Source organism: Lipophrys pholis (genome assembly GCF_963383615.2).
Source record: "Lipophrys pholis genome assembly, chromosome: 13".
NCBI classification, from domain to species: Eukaryota; Metazoa; Chordata; class Actinopteri; order Blenniiformes; family Blenniidae; genus Lipophrys; species Lipophrys pholis.
Window position 1 is genome coordinate 2,730,652 of NC_137632.1, and position 24,231 is coordinate 2,754,882.

The window sequence follows — 24,231 nt, forward strand, 5'->3', positions numbered from 1 at the left end:
AAAAAAAAGAAAAAGGAGCTTCAGATGGAAAGAAAATACACTTTTACCTGCTGCTGGTAAAGTGTTTGTCTTTATGGCTAATGCAAATGAAAAAGTAAGACGAGGACGATGAGAAAAAGGCGGGATATTGTTTTGGCATAGTTGCAGTTTGTTGCCGATATGGACGGTTACTGTGTGATGAAGCGACAAAGTGGCTGATATTGAAGTTCCACTACAGAAACAGTAACCTGACTCCCGTGTTCATGGATCAAGTTTTTGTGCATGTATTTGCAATGGTGGTCATAAAGCCTATCAAGCAGCATTCATAAGGTCACTCAGGGCCTGGAGTCACACTCAGATCTACTTGTTGTGAGCCAATCACCACGACTCCACTGCCGCTACACACCAATGCAGCAAAAGTGATTAATTGTACAAAATGTCAAAGTTGAAAGCAGCCAAGCAGCAGCTCTGTGTAATGAGTCAGGAAACTGAGCCAGTGTTCAGCCGAGGGGCTGCCTTTTGAAATATAAGACCTCGTTTATACGACTTTTCAAGTCAAAATGCATCAGTTTGCACTGCAGCGTTTTGAAAGCGATTTCCGTTTCCATGGAAACAGCAGAAATGCTGAAAACGACGTACTTAGCATGCCAGGCTTCGAACATGTGCCGTTATTGGTTTTGGTAATGAAACTACACACACATGCAGCAGAGAACAATGAGCTCTAAACGTTAACACTGGGAGAACACGGCTGTCAAAATAAAAGTACCAAGTTGGATTGTTATTACGGTGACTGTCAAAATAAAAGTACCAAGTCCAGGAGAATATGGACTGGGAGTCATGACACCACGGAGGAAACTTTGTTCTGATAGGCTCTACTGAGCATGTGCAGAACTACCAGTTACTAAGGCTATGGTGTGCATGCGCAGTAGCAGCGTTTCAGAAAAGCAGCATTTTCCCTCGGTTACACAAAGTTCCACATTGGGAGCAGTTTTCAAAAGGTTGTCTTTTCAGTAGCTCTGAGCAGCGTTGCCGTGTGAAACAAAACACAACCAAAGTTTTCTGTTTTCACTTAAACGTTGTCGTTTAAATGGGGCCTAAGGCTCACATTTGAAATGATCAGGGGTTCTTGTACTGTTTCCCAAAGCAATTCCAGACATACTTTAAACTACAAACACAGTAGTTCAATCAAACTGTCCAGAATGAATCAGACCAGCACTCTCACCTCATGCAATCATTTATTTCCACCAACTTCTGTTCTGTAATGGTCTTTATCAAACAGTTGGGACATGATCTCCACCAACTTGGTTTGAAGTTTGAACCAGCTTCACAGAAATACACCAAACACAAGTGAAAAAACATGTAAGTAAGTAATATTGCAAATTAGCAGTAAGTCATTCTCACAACTGCTTCTCGAGCTGGTAAATGTCTGAACATTTTGGTTGTGAAAAGTGTGAAACAACCCAGCGATTCCCCTTTGAGCATACTTCCTACAATAATCATGTGGCGACGCAATTTTGGATTAAAGCTTTTAGAGAATTAACTTTGTGGGACTTTAAGAACAATCACACAAAATCCAGAGGATTAGCACTTTCATATGTGCCAATAAAATGTATTTATGTCAATGTAGAACAACCAAAGTGTCACAGAGTCCAGAAGCAGTGGAACCTTCTTGTACAACGACAGAGTTCAGTTTGAGAAGCATCAATTAGCAAGAAAGACAAATAAACACCAGGAACGCAGTCCAATTTAAAAACTGGCCAATCACTAATCGTTGCAATTAAAATTTCCAAGATTGCTTAAAGACTTGTTAAATTTATAAGTCAGCAATATAGAATTTGAATAAAACAGGTTTAGGGCTTTTAATGAAATCAGCATTTCTTTAGATACACATGTTTTGCACGGGCATAAAAACATTCAGAGCTTGGCTGCTTATCCCACAAAAGCATGGTCTTTACACACATGACTCCATTTAAAAAGACGAAACATGAATTATTACAACAACCACAAACAAAATCAAGCATTTAGAATTCCTCTCCTTTAGTGTGTTGGTTCTAACTTCTGGTATTGGAGAGCACGCCTTCGATTCGTCCTACGATGAAAGGTTCCTCTATGGTTTCAGGCATTTCAATAACTGGACACTTTCTCAAGGTTTTGCCACCTTTATTCAACCTTTGAATGAAAAACACAATACTCACCCTGTCAATAACTAAAAACCTTTATATGTTTCCCAAACATCCAGTAAATAATGTGTCTGTGAGGAATAGCATTCCCCTTTAAAGCTGCAGTGTGACAAGTTGAGCCCAGTCGTGTTTTCAGTCACGTATCAAGTGAATCAGAAGCGTTTTTAAAGTCCTGCTCGGCCACTTCTGGCAGCCGCCCAGCAGATTCTGAAGCAGAGACTTCAGCGACATAAAACATGATTGCAGGGAGTTCGTTTTGTTTCCATGTGTTGCCATGCGAGAGTGGATATTTGATTAAAGGCTGAGTGTGCCACAGATATACTCGCTCTCCACTTACAAAACAAATCGAAGTCGTCCACCAGCGAGACAGAGAGAAACCCTCCTCGTCCCCCCTCCTCACGTCAAACCACATTCACATAAAACAAGAGTCATGAGGAAGAAATTACTGTCTGCATGAAAACAAATGAATTAAAATGAAATGATCAGCGACCTTGCTGCATCTTGTGTTTCATGTCATTGTTTTATAAAGTGAAGTTTTCCACTCAGGCACAAAGCAGGCGTTCCGCCCCGTCGCCTATCTCCAGCCTCCCTATACAAGCGATCTGAGACATCTTGGAGGATTGTTTTAGAGGCCCAAAGACCTTTTAAAATAAAATAGGATTTTCTTCCTGGCTGGGAAAATTGGAGCTGTGAGCTGTCACTGGTGTGTCGCACCGTCCTGGAGAGTTTGGGGTCTGGTAATGCAGTCTTTATTGGAAGTGACATTCTTTACTTGGGCTCCCTGTCCCTCTTTAGGAATGTCTCATTTGTCCCAGCATCATTAAATCCACATATATTGCTCCTCTTTCATGTGGACTGTGGTTTTGCTTTTCTACGAGCTCAAGCTGCTGAAAACTAGTCGCTTGCCGCTGCTTTGCTTGAACACACACAGGTAACTAGCGTAGCTACCTTTAGAAAAACGGGTGAAACCGACACTGACATGGCCACAAGCTTGACAACCACCGGCCACAACATTGTGACCACAGACACTTCATCGTGGAGCCTGACGCTGGGATATCCGCCAGACACTGAGCGGACATTTTATCCTCGGAGGGTGAATGAGAGAGAGTGAGTGGTTGGTGGTGGTCAGAGGGTGAGAGAGTGAGAGAGTGAGTGGTTGGTGGTGGTCAGAGGGTGAGAGAGTGAGAGAGTGAGTGGTTGGTGGTGGTCAGAGGGTGAATGTAGTGTGACAGTGAGTGGTTGGTGGTGGTCAGAGGGTGAGAGAGTGAGAGAGTGAGTGGTTGGTGGTGGTCAGAGGGTGAGAGAGTGAGAGAGTGAGTGGTTGGTGGTGGTCAGAGGGTGAATGTAGTGTGACAGTGAGTGGTTGGTGGTGGTCATAGGGTGAGAGAGTGAGAGAGTGAGTGGTTGGCGGTGGTCAGAGGGTGGGAGAGTGAGAGAGTGAGTGGTTGGTGGTGGTCAGAGGGTGAGAGAGTGAGAGTGTGAGAGGTTAGTGGTGGTCAGATTGTGGGAGAGTGAGAGAGTGAGAGAGTGAGTGGTTGGTGGTGGTCAGAGGGCTGATGGTGCAGATTAGCAGCCTCTCCTCCGTCAGTCTGCTCCAGAGCAGCTGAGGCTACAGACGTAGTTCACCACCACCATCCAGTATGGAGGGAATGAATAATGTAATGTGTGTTGAAAAGTGCTTTATAAACCCTGCGCATTATTACTATTCTTATGATGTTTAATAATCAAGTAGGACCCATTTTATAGTGAAATGAGGCTGCAGTACCTTCTGTTTGGCTTGTGTCTCTTTCTTGGTAACTCTGGCATTTGCCAGCATGACGGCTGCGGAAATAGAGAAAAATAAATAAAATAAGGCGGCTGAACCCTTCTGGAAAAATCAAACTATCGACATGTCCTAAGGAGATGATTTGCGAACACACACACACACACACACACACACACACACACACACACACACACACACACACACACACACACACACACACACACACACACACACACACACACACACACACACACACACTTGGCACTACATTGACTTAAATTTGCATCCTGCAAATTTACTTAAACTCAGCCTCAATCCCAGGGGTCTGAAACATAAGGGCTCCAATCCAGCCAAACCACCAAGCAAATTGTAAAAATGTCCAATTTTTTTTAAATTATACTTCTTAAGTGTAACGGGCACGACACAACACTGAGACCCGAGCTGAGATATTGGTGATGCTGCCATGAAAGATAACCACCTAGAAAACCAGCCTCAAACCTGCTGTCAGGGGGAGTTTTTAAATACATGAGGAATGCAGCAGCGATAGGAAAAGGTTTTGGGACATTTCACTGTATTTTGCACCAGAAAATTGTATTAAAATTGGATTGTTTTTCCTGATTATTTTTATCACCACAGCAAAGAAAAATGTTAAAGTTTAAACTGAAAAGTTATTATGGCGGGATTTTACCAGTCGAGCCCACTCAGGAAGAAATTGGGATGCATGTGGCTCGTGAACTAAAATGAGTGTGATACCCTCAACCAAAACCAGAATATCATCTTAATCTAAGCTAAGATACATTCACCTAAGAATGAAAGGACTTGGCTCCCTGCAGCTCTAATAAAAGCATGTTCCTGCACACAAGCGGTTTTGCGCGCAGCGCTGCATTTCTGTTCGCTTTCTGTCAGCTGTGGTTTGCTGTTGGCCGAGAAAGCAAAAATAAGTCAGTTCAGTCAGACAGAAAGACAGAAAGACAGACAGACAGACAGACACACACACACACACAGTCAGTCAGACAGACAGACAGACAGACAGACAGACAGACAGACAGACAGACAGACAGACACACACACACACAGTCAGTCAGACATACAGACAGACAGACAGACAGACAGACACACAGACACACAGACACACAGTCAGACAGTCAGACAGACAGACAGACAGACAGACAGACAGACAGACAGACAGACAGACAGACAGACACACAGTCAGACAGACAGACAGACAGACAGACAGACAGACACTATAATGTAGAAATATTACCCACTACTGCAGCATTATTCAGCTTTTTTAAGATTTTAATCTTAATTTTCTTTCATCGCTGTGTATAACTCCACAAATCATCATTCACACCATCAAGATGCACAATGAATAAACATAAAGTCTTTTGACTAAGACTCAAACCAACAAGGAAAAAAGCTTCAGCAAACAAACTCTGGCTGTGTTATATTCTGCCTCTCCAGAGGGGGTTCATTTGGGGAAAGTGATTATTTACCTGTTTGGATATAACCTATAGTAGCCTCACAGCTTCCATCCTGTTGTTTTCAGTCCCAGCAGACAGCTGTTTTCTGCAAGAAATAAGTTTTTCAAACTCCCTGCACATTCCCTGCTGGGCACCAAATGACAAACAGATACAGATAAAGACAATCTGGTGGAAATAATAGTCAATTTAACAAGTGGAGTGCCAGATTTATTTTTCCCTTCAAGAGTCATTAGAGATCTAAAAGAAGTTACAGAGAGTAAATATTGAGATTCTCAACTCATCCAGCAACTGTGCCACAAACAAATGACGTGTAAAAAAGGAACCTATTGCAAACAAGTCTCCCATGTCAGGGTGAGTAATGACAGAGTGCTCATTTTACTTTCCCCATAGTTTTTTGTAAGGCCCGTTAAAAACCCCCAAAACAACCCACATTCTCACTGCTTTCTGAAGAACATTTACTGACGAGCCCATAAAGGAAAACTTTTCTAAGACCTGAATTTATAAAAATTGCAAAACATTATGAATATCCAGTTATGCTAATGAACACTGTTGAGCCTGAACTCCTTCAGTGAACGTTCATGAACTCGTTCATATTTTGGGTGAAGGTGACCAGAACGTTCTGTATTTCTGTCTGATGAACGTCACTATGAGCGGCGCTCATTCTGGTGTTAGTGAACGGCGCCCTCAGGTCAACGTTGTTTTACAGATTTGCCAGATTTCCATAGAGCCTTCCAGGGAAAACCCGGCTAAAGCTCACTGTAAACGGGCCTTATCATGGAGGAGGAAAACAGCCAATCTGGCAACAGCAGCCCCCAGAGTGGCTCCGCCGCCTACGTCATCAACATGTGAAGCATCACGACAAAAACAAGTAGAAGACAGCAGCTCTACCTCAGACTCTGTCTCACCATTAATACTGCATCTTCATATGGTTACTGTACTTTCTGGACGATAAGCCGCTTTTGTTTTCTTTTGTTTTTTTTTTACATGCTTTGCTTTGACGACTCGGCTTTTTAAGGGTTAACGAGCTTCATGCCGCTGATACTGGGTGATGCGTTCATGCGCATCACGTAACTCCGACATTTATTTTTCTTTTTTTTTCCTTTTTAAATTTGGTGGGTGCAGCTTATATTCCGGTGCTCAATACTCCGGAAATCCTGGTATTTAAAATAATTTTATGAAAAGGTCAGCGATGATCCAGGTGGAAAAATCTTACTATTTTGTATAAACTTTGCCTGCCGGGTTTCAAGAAGCAACTCAACTTCAACATCAAACCTGAGACAGGTCATTGAACCCGGCTGGCCTTTCAAGGGATGTGCCAGGAACTAAAGCATTCCTTGAGGGTTTTACTATTTTAAGTTGTAATTTGTTTGTAGAACCTGCCTGGTATATTTTCCTTTACACCTTAAGGACGACTGTCCGTTTTGTTTAGTTTTAATAATTCCTCATTCATAAAGACCATTCAAGCAGCAGGTTTGTCCTCATGGTTTCAGAATAAAGTGTCGGGGTGGGGAGCTGCAGCTGCTACTAGTGAGGACTGACTGGGTGGGGACAATGGAGACATGCCATTCAAAATTTGTGAACTGAACTTTGAACTGGTTCATGTAGAACCTGAACTTTCCCAACTCTGCTAATGAATTGCTGCTTTATGTTTCCATACTTTTAAAATGTCATTGTAGATTTCAGCAAGCAACAAAACAATACAAAATCATACATCATTACACAGAAACATATTGTGATGGATGGAGGCGGTAAAACAAACCAAAATGGGTTTGATAAGTGAACTCAACGTGCGGTTTGCTGCAAACTACTCAGAAGAAAAAAACTCTACCCAGGCTGAAAAGTGGATTCCTGTGATGATTGCCCTGTTAATTTTTTGCAAACAGCTCAGAGAAAAGAAAAGGAATATCAATAAAAGGTTTTAGTCGTGCAGTGCATTGAACATGAGCTTGTTTATAGAGATTGTTTGCAGATGGTGAGCGTTTTTCTCTTCTTGCGTTTGCCCCTTCCCTCCTATTGTCCAAACCACCCCAGAAAACCCCTGATTAAATGAATTGAAGGGGGTTCGAGTCGCCCAATATAACAACCCTCTTGAGGCTTCCTATACTCCTCCCTAACATGTGCTGTTGCTGCTGTAAACATGAACATAATAGGAAATAATAATCCACTGATGCACATCTGCCAATGGTGATGCAAAACATCAATGGATGATCAGCAGGAGTCCAAAGTTGATCTGCATTGCTGTACAGAAACTCTCCTCGCAGCCAAACGTTTCCTGAACTCCACCTTCCAAAACACTTTATCTTAAAAGCTGTTAGGGGATTATTTATTATTTCACTTCATCTTTGAGATTTTTGTTTGTCAAATTCTTCAAGAGTTCATTTTTGGTTTTGTATTTAATGCTGATAAAAATTATGATTTCAATGCCCATTAAACATCAGTACTTAAGTATAAATACAAAGCTCTTAAATGTAATCAAGTACGAAAATGGATTTTTAACTGTATTGATAATTTTTTTATGTGGTTGTGTTTCATGCGATGGGGTTCTGCCCACACACGTTCTATTATGACCGTAACACTTTGTTGGGTTGAGGTTAACTTTATAATAAAGATTACAGCTAAGAAAATAGTAGGTATTGTTGACGTTCGGGAGAGACGACAGGAAACGAATGCAAGTCAGACAAGTCATGTTTATGTACAGAATGCAGGATGCATACTTGTATGCACATGCCCACACACCAACTTCATCATTAAACTGCAAATCATTTGGATTCCTATCATAGTAATAAATTGGTATTTATTCTCGACTTAAAATACCGGGAATTCGATTCTATTCAATTCTATTTAACAGGATATTTGATGTGGAAACAGGACATTATTGATGTGACTCAATCAAGAATAAGGAAGGCGCCTGTTTGGAGAATGTGAGGAAGAGAAAATACAGATATTTGCCTTCAATGTGGGAAAGAAAAGTGTGGTAACAAAATACAAACGGAGTGAAAGCATGCAAGTGATTTTCCTAGCAAATTCTGAGAAAAACTAAATCTGTGAAATTGTAATTTTTGTAGGTTATCCTATCCCACTGAGAACTGAAGTACAGAATCCTGCAATCTGTATTTCCCCTGCCTGTAAGGTTGAGCTGTGATAAACTGAGCTAGAATGAGAATCTTTCCCACCGTGGGGTCGGGGCCACACTTTTTAGAAGTTGTCAAAATGAATTAATCTTCTGTCATATGATTGCATTAGGGTGTGCGTTGGCTTCACTAGAACAAAGAGGAGGTCCACAGCTCTTCTTACAGGCAAACTGGGAGATATGTTGTGAAGCTCTCAATAAATGATTTATTTCTCACAGCAGACATGTCAGAAACATGCTGTTTTGTGTGCCTCCACACTGACTTGATTCTTATTTTATTATGGCAGCCAGGAGGCACATATTCCAGGAACACCTGGGATGTATCTGTTTTAAATGCATGTACGTGGTTCCGGGGACCTGACTCTCTTTATACGCCCACATTATTATCTTTCTCCTATCGGAGCTCACTCAGGCAAAGACTCCACTTTGGCTTCAGCTGGGCCGAGGCAAGTCGTAGGTAGGGTGAAGCTCAGCAGTGACAGCAACAAATAAATGAGTCGAGGTGAGTGCATACATGTATGGAGACTTACTGTGTATGTGTTCCATTCCAGCTTCATTTATAAAGCACCTTGAAACAACTATGTGCTGTACATAAAATAAACAAAGCAATAAATCATCTGGAGAACAAATATCAAGTCATTTCTGGAGAAAAATAATTAAATACAAAACATAAGACACAGTTGGCAGTAAACACAGTGTGGTGTTTTAATCTAAGGACAAGAGAGGATTTGATAGGATTGCAGTGGTGGATTGTTTGTCTGTTTTTTCATATAAAAAAGGATCTTTTCATAAGAACCAGTTTAAATGTTTGACTACAATTAAGCTGAGGTTGATTTAGATGAGTAGTGGTTATGAGCAAGAAATAAATACATGTATTGGCAAAGTCTTCAGAAGGGACTGGAATGCAAATGTTGCCAAGAAATAAAGCACCTGTTAGGTGAAAACATGTGCCGAGGTTAGACTATGGTTGGGTGGAGGTAAGCTTTATAATGAATTTTACAACCAAGCAAATAGTAGCAGTGGCGGTTAGAGTGAGCTGATCGGACCTGAATGTAAGTCAGAGCGACGTCCCTCTGATGGTCAGAGAAGTCATGTTTATGTGCAGTACGTGTGTGTTTGGGAGGGAGACAGGGTGGTGCAGCCCTTGGAGGCAAAAACAAAAGGACCAAATGAGAGTTTGTCCATGTTTGAGCAGTGAGTGATGACTTTGGCTGAGACGCTGCAGATAAAACACTTTCAACTGAGTGCAGGGCAGAACTAAAGGCAAACAGCTGTGCTTCACACTCTCTCTCCTCTACTCAGCCTCAACCTCGCTCGCCCGTGGCGTGTTTCTCCCTCTCGCCTCGCTCCTACGGCACGTTGCCTTTCACCTTTATATCTCACTCAGTTTCTCCACCTTCTCTTTTCTTCTTTACTCCTTCTACTTTTCTTTTGGTCCCGTCTTGACTTGTCACTTTTCTTAAAGGAGGTTAAAAGTTGATTTCTGGCTTGCGTTCTTTCTTCTCTCTCTCCCTGCTGTTTTACGGGGCCGGACGCCCCATTTTGTACCCAAACTCACACAACATCATCAAATATTATGGCTGCGCTTAATTGAAACTATGTAGCCGAGCGTGCGACTGCATATGGAATATCTCATGTCGCTCTTGTTGGAAATTTCAAGCACAATGAAGAAACAACAGATGAGTTTTAACAGCCGGTGTTGTGGCAACGTGGTCCAGTGTTTGGAGTTTGTTTTCCAGAGTGGCGAGAAAAAGAAGAAGAAGAAAAAAATCACAGGCGCTCCAGGGTTTTTTTGAAATCCAAACGGGGCTTTTTAATAGCTCGTTCAACCCTGAAGTAACCTCAAATGAGTTTTTAAAAAACAGTGAGGAGATGAGGGAATATTTCTGTGAGACAAAAACATGATCAGCAAATGAACTTTATTCAAAACACCCAGGAACATGTGTAACAACAATAGATGCTTCTTCAGTTTCAGTGTAACTCGGCCTTTTGGCATTAAGACTCTTGAGGTCGATCTTCCTGCAAACTCATTTTTCAAATGAGTCCTTTGAAATGTGTTAAATCTACACTTTTCAAACTAAACTGAATCAACCTGTGGTCGGGCGAGGCGATTTGTCCTAAAAAAAAAATAAAGAAAAATTTGAGTTTTGATTCGATTTCCCATTTTATTTCTCAATGTGCTTAAAAATGCCTGCAGACATCAGATATATTGTCAAAAGTGCAACTTTATTGCTGTGATTGTCCTCAGAGTTAAAATGCCTCAAAACAATCCCAAAATAAAAAGTCAGTGAGGCTCGGTCATTCAACCAGTTCAAGCTTTAACCAGGTTTAACAGAAACAACGGAAACCCACAAGAAATGATAGAATGGAACGCGAAAAATGCTGAAAAACTGAGGGGAGGAAAAAACTCAAATTTGCAAAATAAAAGTCATTTTTATCTACAAATTCAATAAATCGACTGAGTCGATTTTTTTGCCCTAACCTGTGGTAACAGATCTGTTGTCACTGTTTGGTTCCTGTTCCACCCGGTGCTCAGGAAGCTCTCCTGTCTGCTCCTCCAGGTACGTGTATCACAGCTCCAAGTGGATGGTGGCAGGAAACGCCGACTCTCCAGTGCCGCCGCGCGTCTACATCCACCCCGACTCTCTGGCCTCAGGAGACACCTGGATGAGGCAGGTGGTCAGCTTCGACAAGCTCAAACTCACCAACAATGAGCTGGACGACCAGGGACACGTAAGACTAACTTCCTAACTGTTGCTTCAGAGAACCACGGAGAACCTCATTGTTTGTCTTTTCTGGTTAAGAAAGATTCGGAGTTAAAACGTTAGAAAGTCTCGGTTTTGTGTTTGTGATGCTGTGATTTCATGGGCTGTATTGGAGCCTCTTGTGGGCTGGTTTTGGCCTGCAGGCCTTATGTTTGACACCCCTGTTCTATCGGGACTTTACTCATTACGTGTTGTCAACTTTGCTATTTCTAAAATCATTGGAGTCATATATTAATTCACCCATAAATAATAATCTTTAAACTTTCAGACCTGGCCTTTAGTAGCCAATATGTTCATTATTTGAACTGAAAATGCAATTCCTGCTTTGTCTACATTTGTTTCCCATAGCGTCATTGTTATTTACTGTATTGTCCATTTGAGAATAACGCTTTGAGCATGAATATTTTATACAGGTAAAATATCAATATGCCGACAACTGACCCTGAAATTAATGGTGCTTAAAAAATAACCAATACTTTTTTTTTTTTTGTAACTTAATCACTTTTTTTGAGAAAGTCACAGTAGTACTTTATCAATTAATTTACATAAACTCACACTTGAGGTCGTGTTACTTTTGTTTCACCTTATAAATAATCGTGCAAAGATGTTTTTTTGCACCTGAAACCCTGTCGCTTCAACAACAAAAATATGAAACTTCTCTGGTGAATAGAAAAGTAGAATGAGAAATTTACAAAATGTGGCTTAAAAACACAACATATGAGGAATTCTTTCAAAAATACAACAAAGAAGTTCAATCATGATTCCCACCTTGTGCTCTTCAGCATCTCATATGTCTGAATGGTGAATATGTTGTTGCAGCCTGAAAGTAAATAAGTATGTTGTTGAAATGATGTTAAGTAAGTATAAGTATTGGTTGAGTATATGTGTCGTTATATAATCATATATCTTTCTGAGACTGAAATACTACAAACTGGCTGTGTGTACTCTTGAGTAGCGTCAGGACACAGTTCGAGCTGAAATGCTGTGCTACGTCCCTTCATGGTGACGTGGTTCTCCTGTGCTGTGAGGCGGCTGAACTCTTTCTGATGGAGGGAATAGTCGTGGCGGTTCTTCATGACCGTGAGACATTTGTTCATGAGAGTTGATCTTCTGTCTGCTCGGCCACAGGCCGCCCTCCTCCCACACTCTTCTTCTTGAAGACGGTCCACTCTGAATGAATATTCTTCACGCTTGTTGGTTAAAAACATTCTGAATACAATTGCTGGTCAGGGATTTGAACTTGTGCCCTTGTTTGAATATGTGATATTCATTTCCTCTGTGGCCCTGAAAAGGATTTCGTTCTGAATCGGGTTTGTTAAAACCGCCTAATGACTGAATTTGATTTGTAGTTTGGCCTCGCGGCCACACCACTGAGCTAAATTTGAACTCTGACCACAATCTCTCAGATTTACTGTCTCGCTTGTATCCAGTCGGTTACAGAGGTGGTGGACTAAAGTAAGAACAGGCTCCTGGCCACTTTAAATGTGTAATGTGGGATTCGTAGGCGAAATATTCTACAGTGATGCAAAAAGGTTGGTGGTAATTTCTGTGATTTACTGCCTCCCTCATGTGTGATCAGGAAGTGGGCACCAGGATGAAGTGAAGGCCTGTCTCTTTGCTCTTCAGGCTTCTCTAGAAGACATTGATTTCACGGGAAAATAGACAGAATAAATGATTGTTATTGTCTCGTGCGTGTGCAGAGGAACTATATTTACCACAGCCCTGGCGCTCATGTGCAGTGACGGCGTTTCCAGTGGCTCCGAGCGCTGTCGAGGAAACAAACCCCCAAACGCAAAGAAAGTTTTTTGTTTTCACTTGAAAACATTGTAAACGAGGCCCGACACTCTGGACTCTTCACTTAATAGTGAACTGTTCCAGGATGGACTCACTGCTCCACCTGTGACGTGCCACTAAAGTCCCTCATTTCTGTAATAATATGCAGAGTACAACTTGTCATTAAAGCTAAACAAGGGATGAAGAGTGATAACGTGACAGAAGGTAAAAAATATCAATTGTGAACCTTTACAACTCGTAAAAAAAACCAATATGGAATTGACGTAAAGCAGACAAAATGAGCTATGGGACCATAATGAATTATTATATCTGTCCAAACAAACATTGCTCATGAGTCAGCCATTAAAATTACAGATTATATTTTGAATTGAACCAAAATGTTTGATTTAAATTTCAAGTTAATCCAGTGAGTTTCACTCCTAAGGTGTGAGCAGTGACAGCTCTTCCTTATTTAGATTTAAAATACATCTCCATACATACACCAGCCGGCGAGGGAGCTGGATGGTTCATCATCCCTCCCTTTCCTGCTGCAAATGTCACCAAAAGACCTGCTGATCCTGTTAAAAGCCTTCTCCTCCTTGCTCGTCGTTGCCGTGATGTGATTCTTTCAAAAGAAGCGTAGAGTCGGCGCCATGAGAGATCTTCCCAGTCCCGCGACAAAATGGCGGCGTTGAGTTGCATGCAGTGCGTGGTGCGGCGCGTCAGGCGACAAACGAAACAACCAGTCGATGAGCATTCCCATGGAGTTCCCTCTTCCCTCCCCCGCCGCTCCGCCTCCCCCCGGAGAGCACCAAGGCCAGAGAAAATGACTGCGGGAGCTTCCTGTGTGGGGATCCTCACCACTTCTCGCTCGTCCGTCTTGACTTGCGGCGTGGAGAAACGTCGGGCTCATCAGAAACAGACGTGTCACGAATCATCTGAGCTCAAACAGGAGCAGAAAATCCACAGAATTCATTGTGTCTCATGTGGCACATCATCTGAACTACACTTTGGATTTTCGTTCGGAGGTTTGCAGGTTGCCACATTTTCACTATTTTAAACTCTAAACTAAAAGAGACGCCAAACACTTCAAACAACAACTGGAGCAGATAATTCTATTTTTGATGTCTTACTGTCTGAACTCTTCTCCAGTGTTCACATACAAAACTACGTGTTACTAGAAATGGTGACTGCTGCATTTATAACCACCATTTTTTCCCAATTGAATTTGCCAATAACTAGGTCAACCTAAAAACATCTAACGTAACTTAAGTTAACTTCACTTCCAAACAAACACACAGTAGAAACGAATAGATTCACAAAAATCACCATAAAAACAATAAGAGATCAGAAAACAATAATGCAGAAGTGTCATGTAGGGTTAAAACTCATGGAGTCAAATTGGCTTTCAGTGCAGTTTTAAAAACAGACCTTGAAAGATGTGGTTAAATGTGTAAAGGAAAGTTGTCCAACAGCTTCAGAGAAGCAACCAAAACGTTCCAGTTCAGGGTTGTCAGACAGATTTCAGTTCGGGGGCCACACCGGGCCGGACCAGTAAAGTCGTGCCACATAAAGGCAGTTTTTCTTTGCTGTGGCGCAGAGTATACATAATGAAAAGATCTATGTTTTTACAACGTCAAACAATTACGCCTGAAAATGACACCAATTTTAATGAAACATTCTAATGCAAAATACAGTGAAATATGAAAAAACCTTCAGATAAATGACTAAATAACCCCCCCCCCCCCCCCCCCCCCCCAAAACAAACTGCACCTCCGCGAAGTGCTGATTTGCCAAATCAAATCTGAAACCTGTGTGAATCTTAAAACTCTGTTCTGAAATGTTGCACGTTAACAGGATGAAGAAAACATGACTTTTCTAATCTTTTCTTTTAAATGTGATGAAGTTTGGAGGAAAGCAGGTTTTGACGTCGTCAACACAGAACAGAGGTGGACTGATAAAGACAAGGTCTGTCTTCTATTATAGAATAAAGCTGATATTCACTTCATTATGATGCTTATGTGCTTTTTTTTATAGTTGATACAGTTGGAATGGCTGTTTTTATCTCAGGATAAAAAGTATAATGTAGTTTCATATGGTTCCTTGGTTATTAATGGAATAAATATGACTAAACTCAAATAACATCAAAAGTCATTTAGTGCAGCAAAAACATTTTTATTGCACAAACGCTGGATTAGTGTTGCACTGCAGGGTGAGTTTCATATTAGAGGAGCAGCTGATCATTTCTTTATTACATAGTTCAGTTTGTTGAGCAGTTTCTGGAGTATGGTGGAGTCCAACTAAAAATGACCTCCTTGCAATTCTTTACATGAAAAGCGTAGAGTAGAAATGAAAATGTAGATTGTTTCAACGACCCACAATTTTTCTATAACAATCACAAATTATACAACAGTAATCATGTAAATTATGATGCAAGATGGATAAATCATAAAAGGTGTGATGGTTTGCACAGCTTTCTTTTACTTCCAAAGTAAGACAAAATGTCTTTTCTCTCTTATGGATTAACTGTTGACCTTGTCTTTTTTTAGCAAAAGTACAGGAAGTGTAAATTCTAACCATAATTCACTACTTTGTGCAACCTGAGTTTCTCTCAATGTATTATGGCAAAAGCGCTGCCTTGCTTAGATCCTAATATACATTCAGTTGTTGTGTCCAGTCTGCAGGTGAAGTGATCAATTCTCTATCAGATTGTGTGAATATGTTAAAATCCCTCACATATCAGAGCTGTCCAGACTGCAGCGCGCTGAAGGATTGTTCTTTCCTTTGTGGCCTGTCCATATTCGCAGTATAGCGATGAGACCAGACTGAGTTAACAGGGCTTCTGCTGCTCCTCTGGGCCTGAACAAACTCCTTCCCCTCCTCGTGGGTTCAGATCTGCCTCATGCTGTCACTCTCGCCTGTCGTCTATTTCCCGTCTCGAGGGTCTCTGGGAAAAACTCATAAAACCTTGCAGCAGGCTGGACGAGCCAAGCGACTCTCTTTTGTTGCTTTTATTTGTTCTTCATTTTTAATGACCCATCACATTTTTAATGTGTCAGTGCTGTTGTGTGTAATTTTCTAAAGCTGTGCAGAGACTTTTTACACCGTCTGCTTTGGATATATGTTGGTTTCTCTATAAAAAAAAAATAAAAATCCAAGCTTATTCAGAGACGTACCTTTCTTCTGTTCACTTTAGTTCTACTGTCACTCCCTCCTGGTCCTCAGCCCTGTGCACGTTTAGAGTGGATTTCACTACTATTACAGCTGTGTAATGCACCTCTTTAATTGATAATCCGTCATGCTCATGTAAAAAAATGAGAAGGGCGTCATTACCGACTACAAAAATGAAAACATCCCTTATTAACCTAATTGTATCTGAGCGTGAACGGCCGTCCCCTGGCTGCTCCAGTGAGTCCAGGGTGGGATCACCTCAGGCTGACGAGGCATGGAAAGCCGTGAGGCGGCTGTTTGTGTCTCCATTTTCAAACCACTATTGCTAAAACAGACCTGTAAATGGATTTTTGAGTATAATTTCACTTTCTCTTAGCGATAGTGATCTGACGTGCAGAAAGAGAAGCCGGGCCACGTGAGAGCAATGGATTTAAAACACGATGAAAGCAAACAGGTGTGAATGCCTACCCCGTCCTATATAACACCAAGGAACATCTAAAATATCAAAGTTTTTTTTAAACTTTCACCTCTAGCATGCTGCTTTACACCTGTTATTTCCATTTCCAACACTCTGCTTTACCAATTAAAACACATTTTGGCCAAAAACAACCTGCAGAGTGGGAACGTATTTCTTCCTTGGTGTAAAGCTGATGCAGAGACATGCACCGAGGAGACTTTTATTTCTTCGGGGGATGCAATCCACTGAGCGCCGAGTAAAAAGACACCACAGCGCCACCCACAGGGTTTGATTGACAGGTGATCTTCAGGCAAAGCATACCAAACACAACAATGCTGCAGATGGAGTTTTTAAAAGAAAAAAACAGGAGAGCAGCCTGAAGGATGCCATTTTTTCTTTGTGACTCAGTGTAGCAGCCTACTTAAAGTGTGTGTGTGTGTGTGTGTGTGTGTGTGTGTGTGTGTGTGTGTGTGTGTGTGTGTGTGTGTGTGTGTGTGTGTGTGTGTGTGTGTGTGTGTGTGTGTGTGTGTGTGTGTGTGTGTGTGTGTGTGTGTGTGCACGGGGTTGTGTGTTGGACTCGCTGTGTGATTTGAGGTCTGGAACATTGGATGTAATGTTTTTGATATTCAGAGGTGTTTTCCCCTGCGGCCCTGGTTTGAAATGACCCCCTCTGTTGTAGCGGAGTGGGGGCGTCAGGGGTGTGTGTTTGGCTCTGGGGAGGTTTTCTCACCCTCCGATTAATCAGGACCAGACCAAGGCCCTCAGGCAAAGCTGGGGCCAACACTGTCTGACGCCTCTACTCTGCAGGGAAAAAGAAAAAAATCGAGCCAGCGTCTTTTCAGTGTGAACTTAGTGTCCGCCTGATCAAATGAATTCACTGGGGCTAATTACTTTTTTTTATAGAAAAAACATGCAAGCAAAGACAATTTGATACGAGTATATTTTTAGCAGTATCGTCAGAAAGGCTCTCTTTCCTCTTCACAGATCATCCTCCACTCCATGCACAAATACCAGCCCCGTGTCCATGTCATCAGGAAGGATTTCAGCAGCGAACTCTCTCCGAACAAGCCGGTGCCCACTGGGGAGGGAGTGAAGACCTTCAGCTTCCCGGAGACGGTCTTCACCACCGTCACCGCCTACCAGAACCAGCAGGTATTCACCTCAACGTCACTTCTTCAGGATTAAAACTGTGCTAGTATAACAACTGAAGAAATTCTCAATTCAATTCTCATCAAGTACATTGGAAACGTTTCCACACTGCGCTGTATTTTTCATGAAAAACATTCCCTCATTGTATTCTTTTGGGGCAGATCACCAGATTAAAGATCGACCGCAACCCATTCGCTAAAGGATTTCGGGATTCGGGCAGAAACAGGTACGTGACCACGTCTTCAGGAAAACTATTCAGGATGCTCTCTCCAGCTATCCGGATCCATCCTTCGGTTTTCATACTGGATATTTATTTTCTCACCTAAACAATCATTACGCCACTTACTTATGCTCGGTTTACACAACGTTTTAAGTGAAAACCCATCGTGTGTTTTCTTTTCAGTAAAGTTTACAGTTAACACGGCACCATTCAGGAAACATGGCAACACTATAAACACTGAAACGATGTAGTGAGCATGCCAGGCCACAAGGTGGCACTGTTGTTTGTTTTTGTAATGGAACCACACACACATACGCACAGAGAACAAAGCACTATACACATTAACAATCGAGAGTACCCGACATTCGGGTACTATAAAACTATGACCTGGACTGGGAGTCGTGCCACTCTGGCGGCCGCCATGTTTGTTATTGTTCCTCTGCTCACAGTGCGGAGTCGCAACGCCTCCACCTTTTCAAAAACGTGTGTTGACAGCAGTGTTGGTCAACTTACTTGAAAATTGTAATTAGTTACTGATTTTTCCCTGAGAAAGTAATCCAGTTATTTTAACAATTACTTATTTTCAAAAGTAATTAGTTACTTTCAATACTTTTAGTTACTTTAAAAAAAAACATGATTCACAACAAGAATTTGCTATAAAGCAAAAGACCTTTCATTGTCGTTCTATTGGTTCTGCCGTTTCCATCATATGAAACTGAATCAAATGAAACATTTTTAAAACCGGTTTTGCTCATTTCAATATTTCAACTTCCTGCACATTGCATCAAGCAGAAGTTAAATGCTGCTCCTGCTCTCTGCTGCAGCTCCTGCTCTCTGCTGCTGCTGCAGCTCCTGCTCTCTGCTGCTGCTCCTGCTCCTGCTCTCTGCTGCTGCTCCTCCTCTCTGCTACTCCTGCTCTCTACTGCTGCTCCTCCTCTCTGCAGCTCCTCTCTCTACTGCTACTCCTGCTCTCTACTGCTGCTCCTCCTCTCTGCAGCTCCTCTCTCTACTGCTGCTCCTGCTCTCTGCTGCTCCTCCTCTCTACTGCAGCTCCTCTCTACTGCTGCTCCTCCTCTCTACTGCTACTCCTGCTCTCTGCAGCTCCTGCTCTCTGCTGCTGCTGCTCCTCTCTACTGCTGCTCCTCTCTCTACTGCAGCTCCTCTCTACTGCAGCTCCTCTCTACTGCTGCTCCTCCTCTCTACTGCAGCTCCTCTCTACTGCAGCTCCTCTCTACTGCTGCTCCTCCTCTCTACTGCTGCTCCTCTCTACTGCAGCTCCTGCTCTCTGCTGCTCCTCTCTCTACTGCTGCTCCTCTCTACTGCAGCTCCTCTCTACTGCTGTTCCTGTTCCTGCTCTCTGCTGCTGCTCCATGTTGTCTCTGGTTGTTCACTACACTCTGTTGTTGTCACTGCTGATATGTCAGCGATAGCACTGAAACTGATTTTGCATCATTGTGCTCAGATTATACATAAAGCTTTTGCACTTGCCTCCCACCATCACAATAATATCATAAAGCACAAGCAACACTGCCATGTCTTCATTTAGATCTACACTGCGTTATTTGTGCATCTCCATGTTCAGTTCTATTTATTGAAGAGGGTTGAGTTTGTGTCATGTTTGCCTTTATTTCTCTCATTCAGCCCAAAAGCGTTTGACCATTTAGTCACATTAACCCATAAACATTTCAACGCGTAGTTCAGCCCAGCTTCAGTCTAAAATGTCGTCGTAAAACAGTGTTCAAACAATGACTACATGTTCTGACTTCAGCCTAGACGTCTAGACATGTCTTGACCTGCAGCTCACTGTATCCCTGCATCCAGGGTTATTAACACCGTCTGAACGCAGGTTGTTTTATTATTTGTGTTATTTTATGCCACAAACTGTACTTACAAGGCCTCCGTCATTATAATGCTCAGAAACATTTGATTCGCCCTAGTCTGACTCAAACTAATGTGCACTAAGAGAGTTGAGATCATTTGTGTGAGTACACACACACACACACACACACACACACACACACACACACACACACACACACACACACACACACACACACACACACACACACACACACACACACACACACACACACACACACACACACACACACACACACACACACTGTTTTTGCTCTGGAAGCTCCTGCATTAGCTGCGTTTCCACTGCCAGCATCCAGATACCAACATCAGCCACTTCTACCAGGATTTCTATCAGTGGATTGACATTAAATTACCGCAACTTTCTCAGAATGTTAATGTTGTAGGCTGATCCAATACATTGAACATTTAAAACACTGCAAACTTCTATCTAGAGTTTTCACACATTCTAGAATGTTTAGATTCTGTAGTCTGACACACTCACATATTCTAAAGTGCACGTTTTAGAACAAATTCTAGAACTTGCACACATTCTAGAACTTTTACGCATTCACAAGCTTTCATAAATCTTAGAACTTTTACAAATTTACTCTTCCTACAGTGACACCTTCTAGAACCTTCACACATTACTAGACTGTAACAGATTCCAGAACTTTTAATCATAAATAGGAGACTATTTATTCCTGTATTCTGTACCTGTGAAACACTCTGCAGAAACAGAAAGACTTGTCGGGGGTTCATCCAGATGAACAGACTATCAGACTTTCGTCACTTCTTTCCTCTGGTTCTAGAGGTGGTGAGAACTCTGACATGTTTACTGAACTAGACCTTCAAATTGTTGTGCAAAACATCTCTGGTGAAAGTGAAGTGAAGTCCTTCACATCCACTTTAAGGAAATGTCTGAAAGGTTTATTCATTTCATGCTTTCTCTGTGGATACGTTACGTCGTCATCGCAGATGGTAAAACGAGAAGTAACAAGCCAGTTTGAAGAATGTAAGGAGGAGAAAGTACAGCTACATGTGGAAAAGCAGAGTACAAATACCTGGAAAGTATTTTTTACTTCATTACTTCCCACCTTTGCTTTATACTTCTTGTCTGTTTGTTGCTCTTTTTCTCACAGCCTCTGGATTATCATATATAAGATTAGAGCAGGAGGAGATGGAGGAGGAGGAGGAGCAGGAGGAGGAGGAGGAGAAGGAGGAGAGGAGGAGGAGGAGGACAAGGAGGAGGAGCAGGAGGAGAAGGAGGAGAGGAGGAGCAGGAGGAGAAGGATGAGAAGAGGAGGAGTAGGAGGAGGACAAGGAGTAGGAGCAGGAGGAGGAGGAGGAGGAGCAGGAGGAAGATGAGGAGGGGGACATGGAGGAGAAGCAGGAGGAGGAGAAGCAGGAGGAGGAGCAGCAGGAGGAGGAGCAGGAGGAGGAGGAGGAGGAGAGGAGGAGCAGCAGGAGGAGGAGGAGGAGGAGAGGAGGAGGTGCACTGAACCACCAGACTCCTCCACACATGAAAGCAGCCTCCTCATCTGGTCTGCATTATTGGCACACAGATATTCAAGACATCTTTTTTCGTTTTTCAAACAATAGACTATTTGATTTATGAACTGGCATTAGAATTTCATTGCCAAAACGCTACAGATGAAAAGATAACAGCGAATGAGAGATTCGTCCATTGAGGGAGAAAATGAATGTATCGTCACGTTCTGTTTGGGATTCCTTCCCTTTGTTTGGTTCCATTGGAAGCAGGACGCTCGTACCGAGGGCGCTCTGCTTCTGGAACCTGAAAAGCCCTTCCAGACAGAGTGACTCTGAATTTAATGCCTCATACTGAAGATGTTTTTTTTTTATCTTTGATCATTCAGGATTACTATTAGTGAGCTGCAGATCTGACCTCTGACCTTCATGCTGCTGTTTTGACATAATTATGGTGATTTAGGAGTTTAATTGGTTGCATGCTGTCAGTCACACTGGATTAGGAACATGCTGCGTTGATAGACATCCTGTCTTTTTCAAAGTCAGTGCACTTTAATATGAATTTCATTTCACAGATTAAAGTGTCTTTGATCAGAGTTTTGACTTTTGGTTTATTTTGATTCAATGAGAATCCATGAATATTGTTATAAACCGTGGTATTAGGTAGTAGTGATTAGTAGAGTATTATGTTGGTTTACAAATGTTGGTTTCAAAGAAAAGTAGAATAATATGTAGATATTTTAAATGAAACTGTGTTTTAACCCTTTATTGGACACATTTCCATTTTTGGTCAAATCCTCGTTTTTTACCGGTTTTTCCAAACTAACAATGGTAATAACAGAAGACAAAAAGACAGGTGTACTACACTTTGTAGTAGGTGTTGCTTGTGTAGGTCTTTAAAAATTAATAATATCAAAGCTTGTGATACTTGCGTAAAGACTGCTTAAATCCTATATGAAAATGAACTCCTTTGCCCAATTAATCAGACTTGTCAACAGATTGCTTTCATATTCCAAATCTGATCAAATATGACACCTTCCGAAAGAATTTTTGCCACAATACAAATAAAACAAGTGAAAGAAACATCTCCGTGGCCTGTTTACCAAACTGTTTTTTGGACAGAAGTATTGAAAAAGATGTGTCAATGAGATTTTATAACATCTTTCAGAACACCAGTGAATAAATTGTTTAAATGTAGAGATATTTTGTGCATTTTACAACAGATATTGCACATAAAATACATATTAGCTACATTTTAACTATTGTGACTTCAATAAGTCTCCGGTAAATATTCTCATTATATCTAATTATTGTCACGTTATTGGTTGTTATATACCTGTTGGACATATTAATTCAAATGTCTTCCATTCTGAATTATTGCATCATTTGTATTGCCAGAATTCCACTTCTTGCAGTTTTATTTCATTCTACAGTTATTTCACTTATTAAGAGAACTATTTCCACCCACTAACCATGCTTCATATTTTACTTCCATATTTCATTTGTCTTTATTATATTGAAAGTCTCGGGGGCTTTGAGCCGATCCGGTTGACTATAAATGGGCGAAGGCGATGTACATTTTTGACAGCTCACCACTCCATCACAGACAATCACACACAAATCGCTTGTCTTTTAATATTCAAAGGAAACCAGAGGACCCACACACAGGTAGAACATGCAAAACCACTCAACTGGATTGAAACGGAGGGTTTTCTTGCTGTGATATGACAGAACGAGCCACTACACCACCATTCTGCTCTTACTGCACTTTGAAAATGTGACTGGAGTCCACGCTTTAGTTGCAGCCGTATCCCATATGGAAAGCTTTATTGAGTGTTTGCTGTCTTGAATTGACCTCTGTGCAGTCGGTTCCTCCACAAGCTGAAGGTGTGAGGCTGCAGCTGCACATTCAAATCCTGGAAACAAGAAGTTGCAAATGTAAAAGCAGGTGTGACATATTCTGTTATTACTGCCACTTTTTAAACATTAGTCACTTTATATTAGGATCGGATGTGGGTTACATAAACAGTGTTAAAATAAAGACAACTGAGACACTTTTCTTTGGTTTGGCGCAGTAAAGTGAATGTTGTGCTGGTTCGCCGTGGAATAATTTCACATGCGGGGGAAATTCCAAATTAAGAGAAAGGGCAAACCGACACTGCTAATGCTCCACCTAAGCACCAATTTGTTTTCCTTCTTCTGAATTTCTTATTGCATCCTAATAAAGAAGACCCCAGAGCTTTACGGTTGGCCAGAGTGGTGTCGTCAGTTGTGTCTGGTGAGCTTTATGGCTTTATGACTCGGCTCATTTGTTGGGTTTTGGTCCCGCAGCAGCGTGGCGGGATGAATGAGCACAGTGATGGCCGATTAGTGTGGCACACTAACGAGCTGCCACGGCCGGGGGAGTTAGTGGCCCTAAAATAACAGGGCGCAGTGGACGGGGTGCTGGCTTTCTCCGAGACGGAGGCTGAGCGGCGTGCAGGGGAGTAAATCAAGCAGGAAGGGGAACCGTGTACAGATTCAAGATGAAACGTCACGTCAGATTTATGGGCACTGGAAAAAACAGCTTTTTTTTTTTCTAATGGCCTCAGTTTCCTCCGAGCAGGAGTCCGGTTTGTCCCGCCTCCCTGTCTCTCTGCCTGATCCCCTCTCTCATTGACACGTATTTTATGAATGAATAGTTTGGGAATTTTTTTCCTCAGTTTTATTTTTTCACCTCATACGATCACATCCCCCTGGTGGCACATCAGGTAAACGTTTTTCAGACTCCACAGGAATCCAGATATTTGTTTTCTCCCTCAGAGAAGAATGTC

General features: G+C 41.9%; 1 protein-coding gene across 2 annotated transcripts in view; it reads left to right on the forward strand.

The window, feature by feature from the left end:
• Positions 1-24,231, forward strand: part of tbx15 (T-box transcription factor 15) — a 44,726-nt gene that overhangs the window by 11,548 nt on the left and 8,947 nt on the right. For both annotated transcript variants that reach the window (XM_080477937.1, XM_080477938.1), the window contains 3 exons: positions 11,100-11,271; positions 17,689-17,856; positions 18,015-18,079. In XM_080477937.1, the coding sequence (XP_080334063.1) occupies positions 11,100-11,271; positions 17,689-17,856; positions 18,015-18,079 (405 nt within the window). The remainder of the gene's footprint in view (positions 1-11,099; positions 11,272-17,688; positions 17,857-18,014; positions 18,080-24,231) is intronic.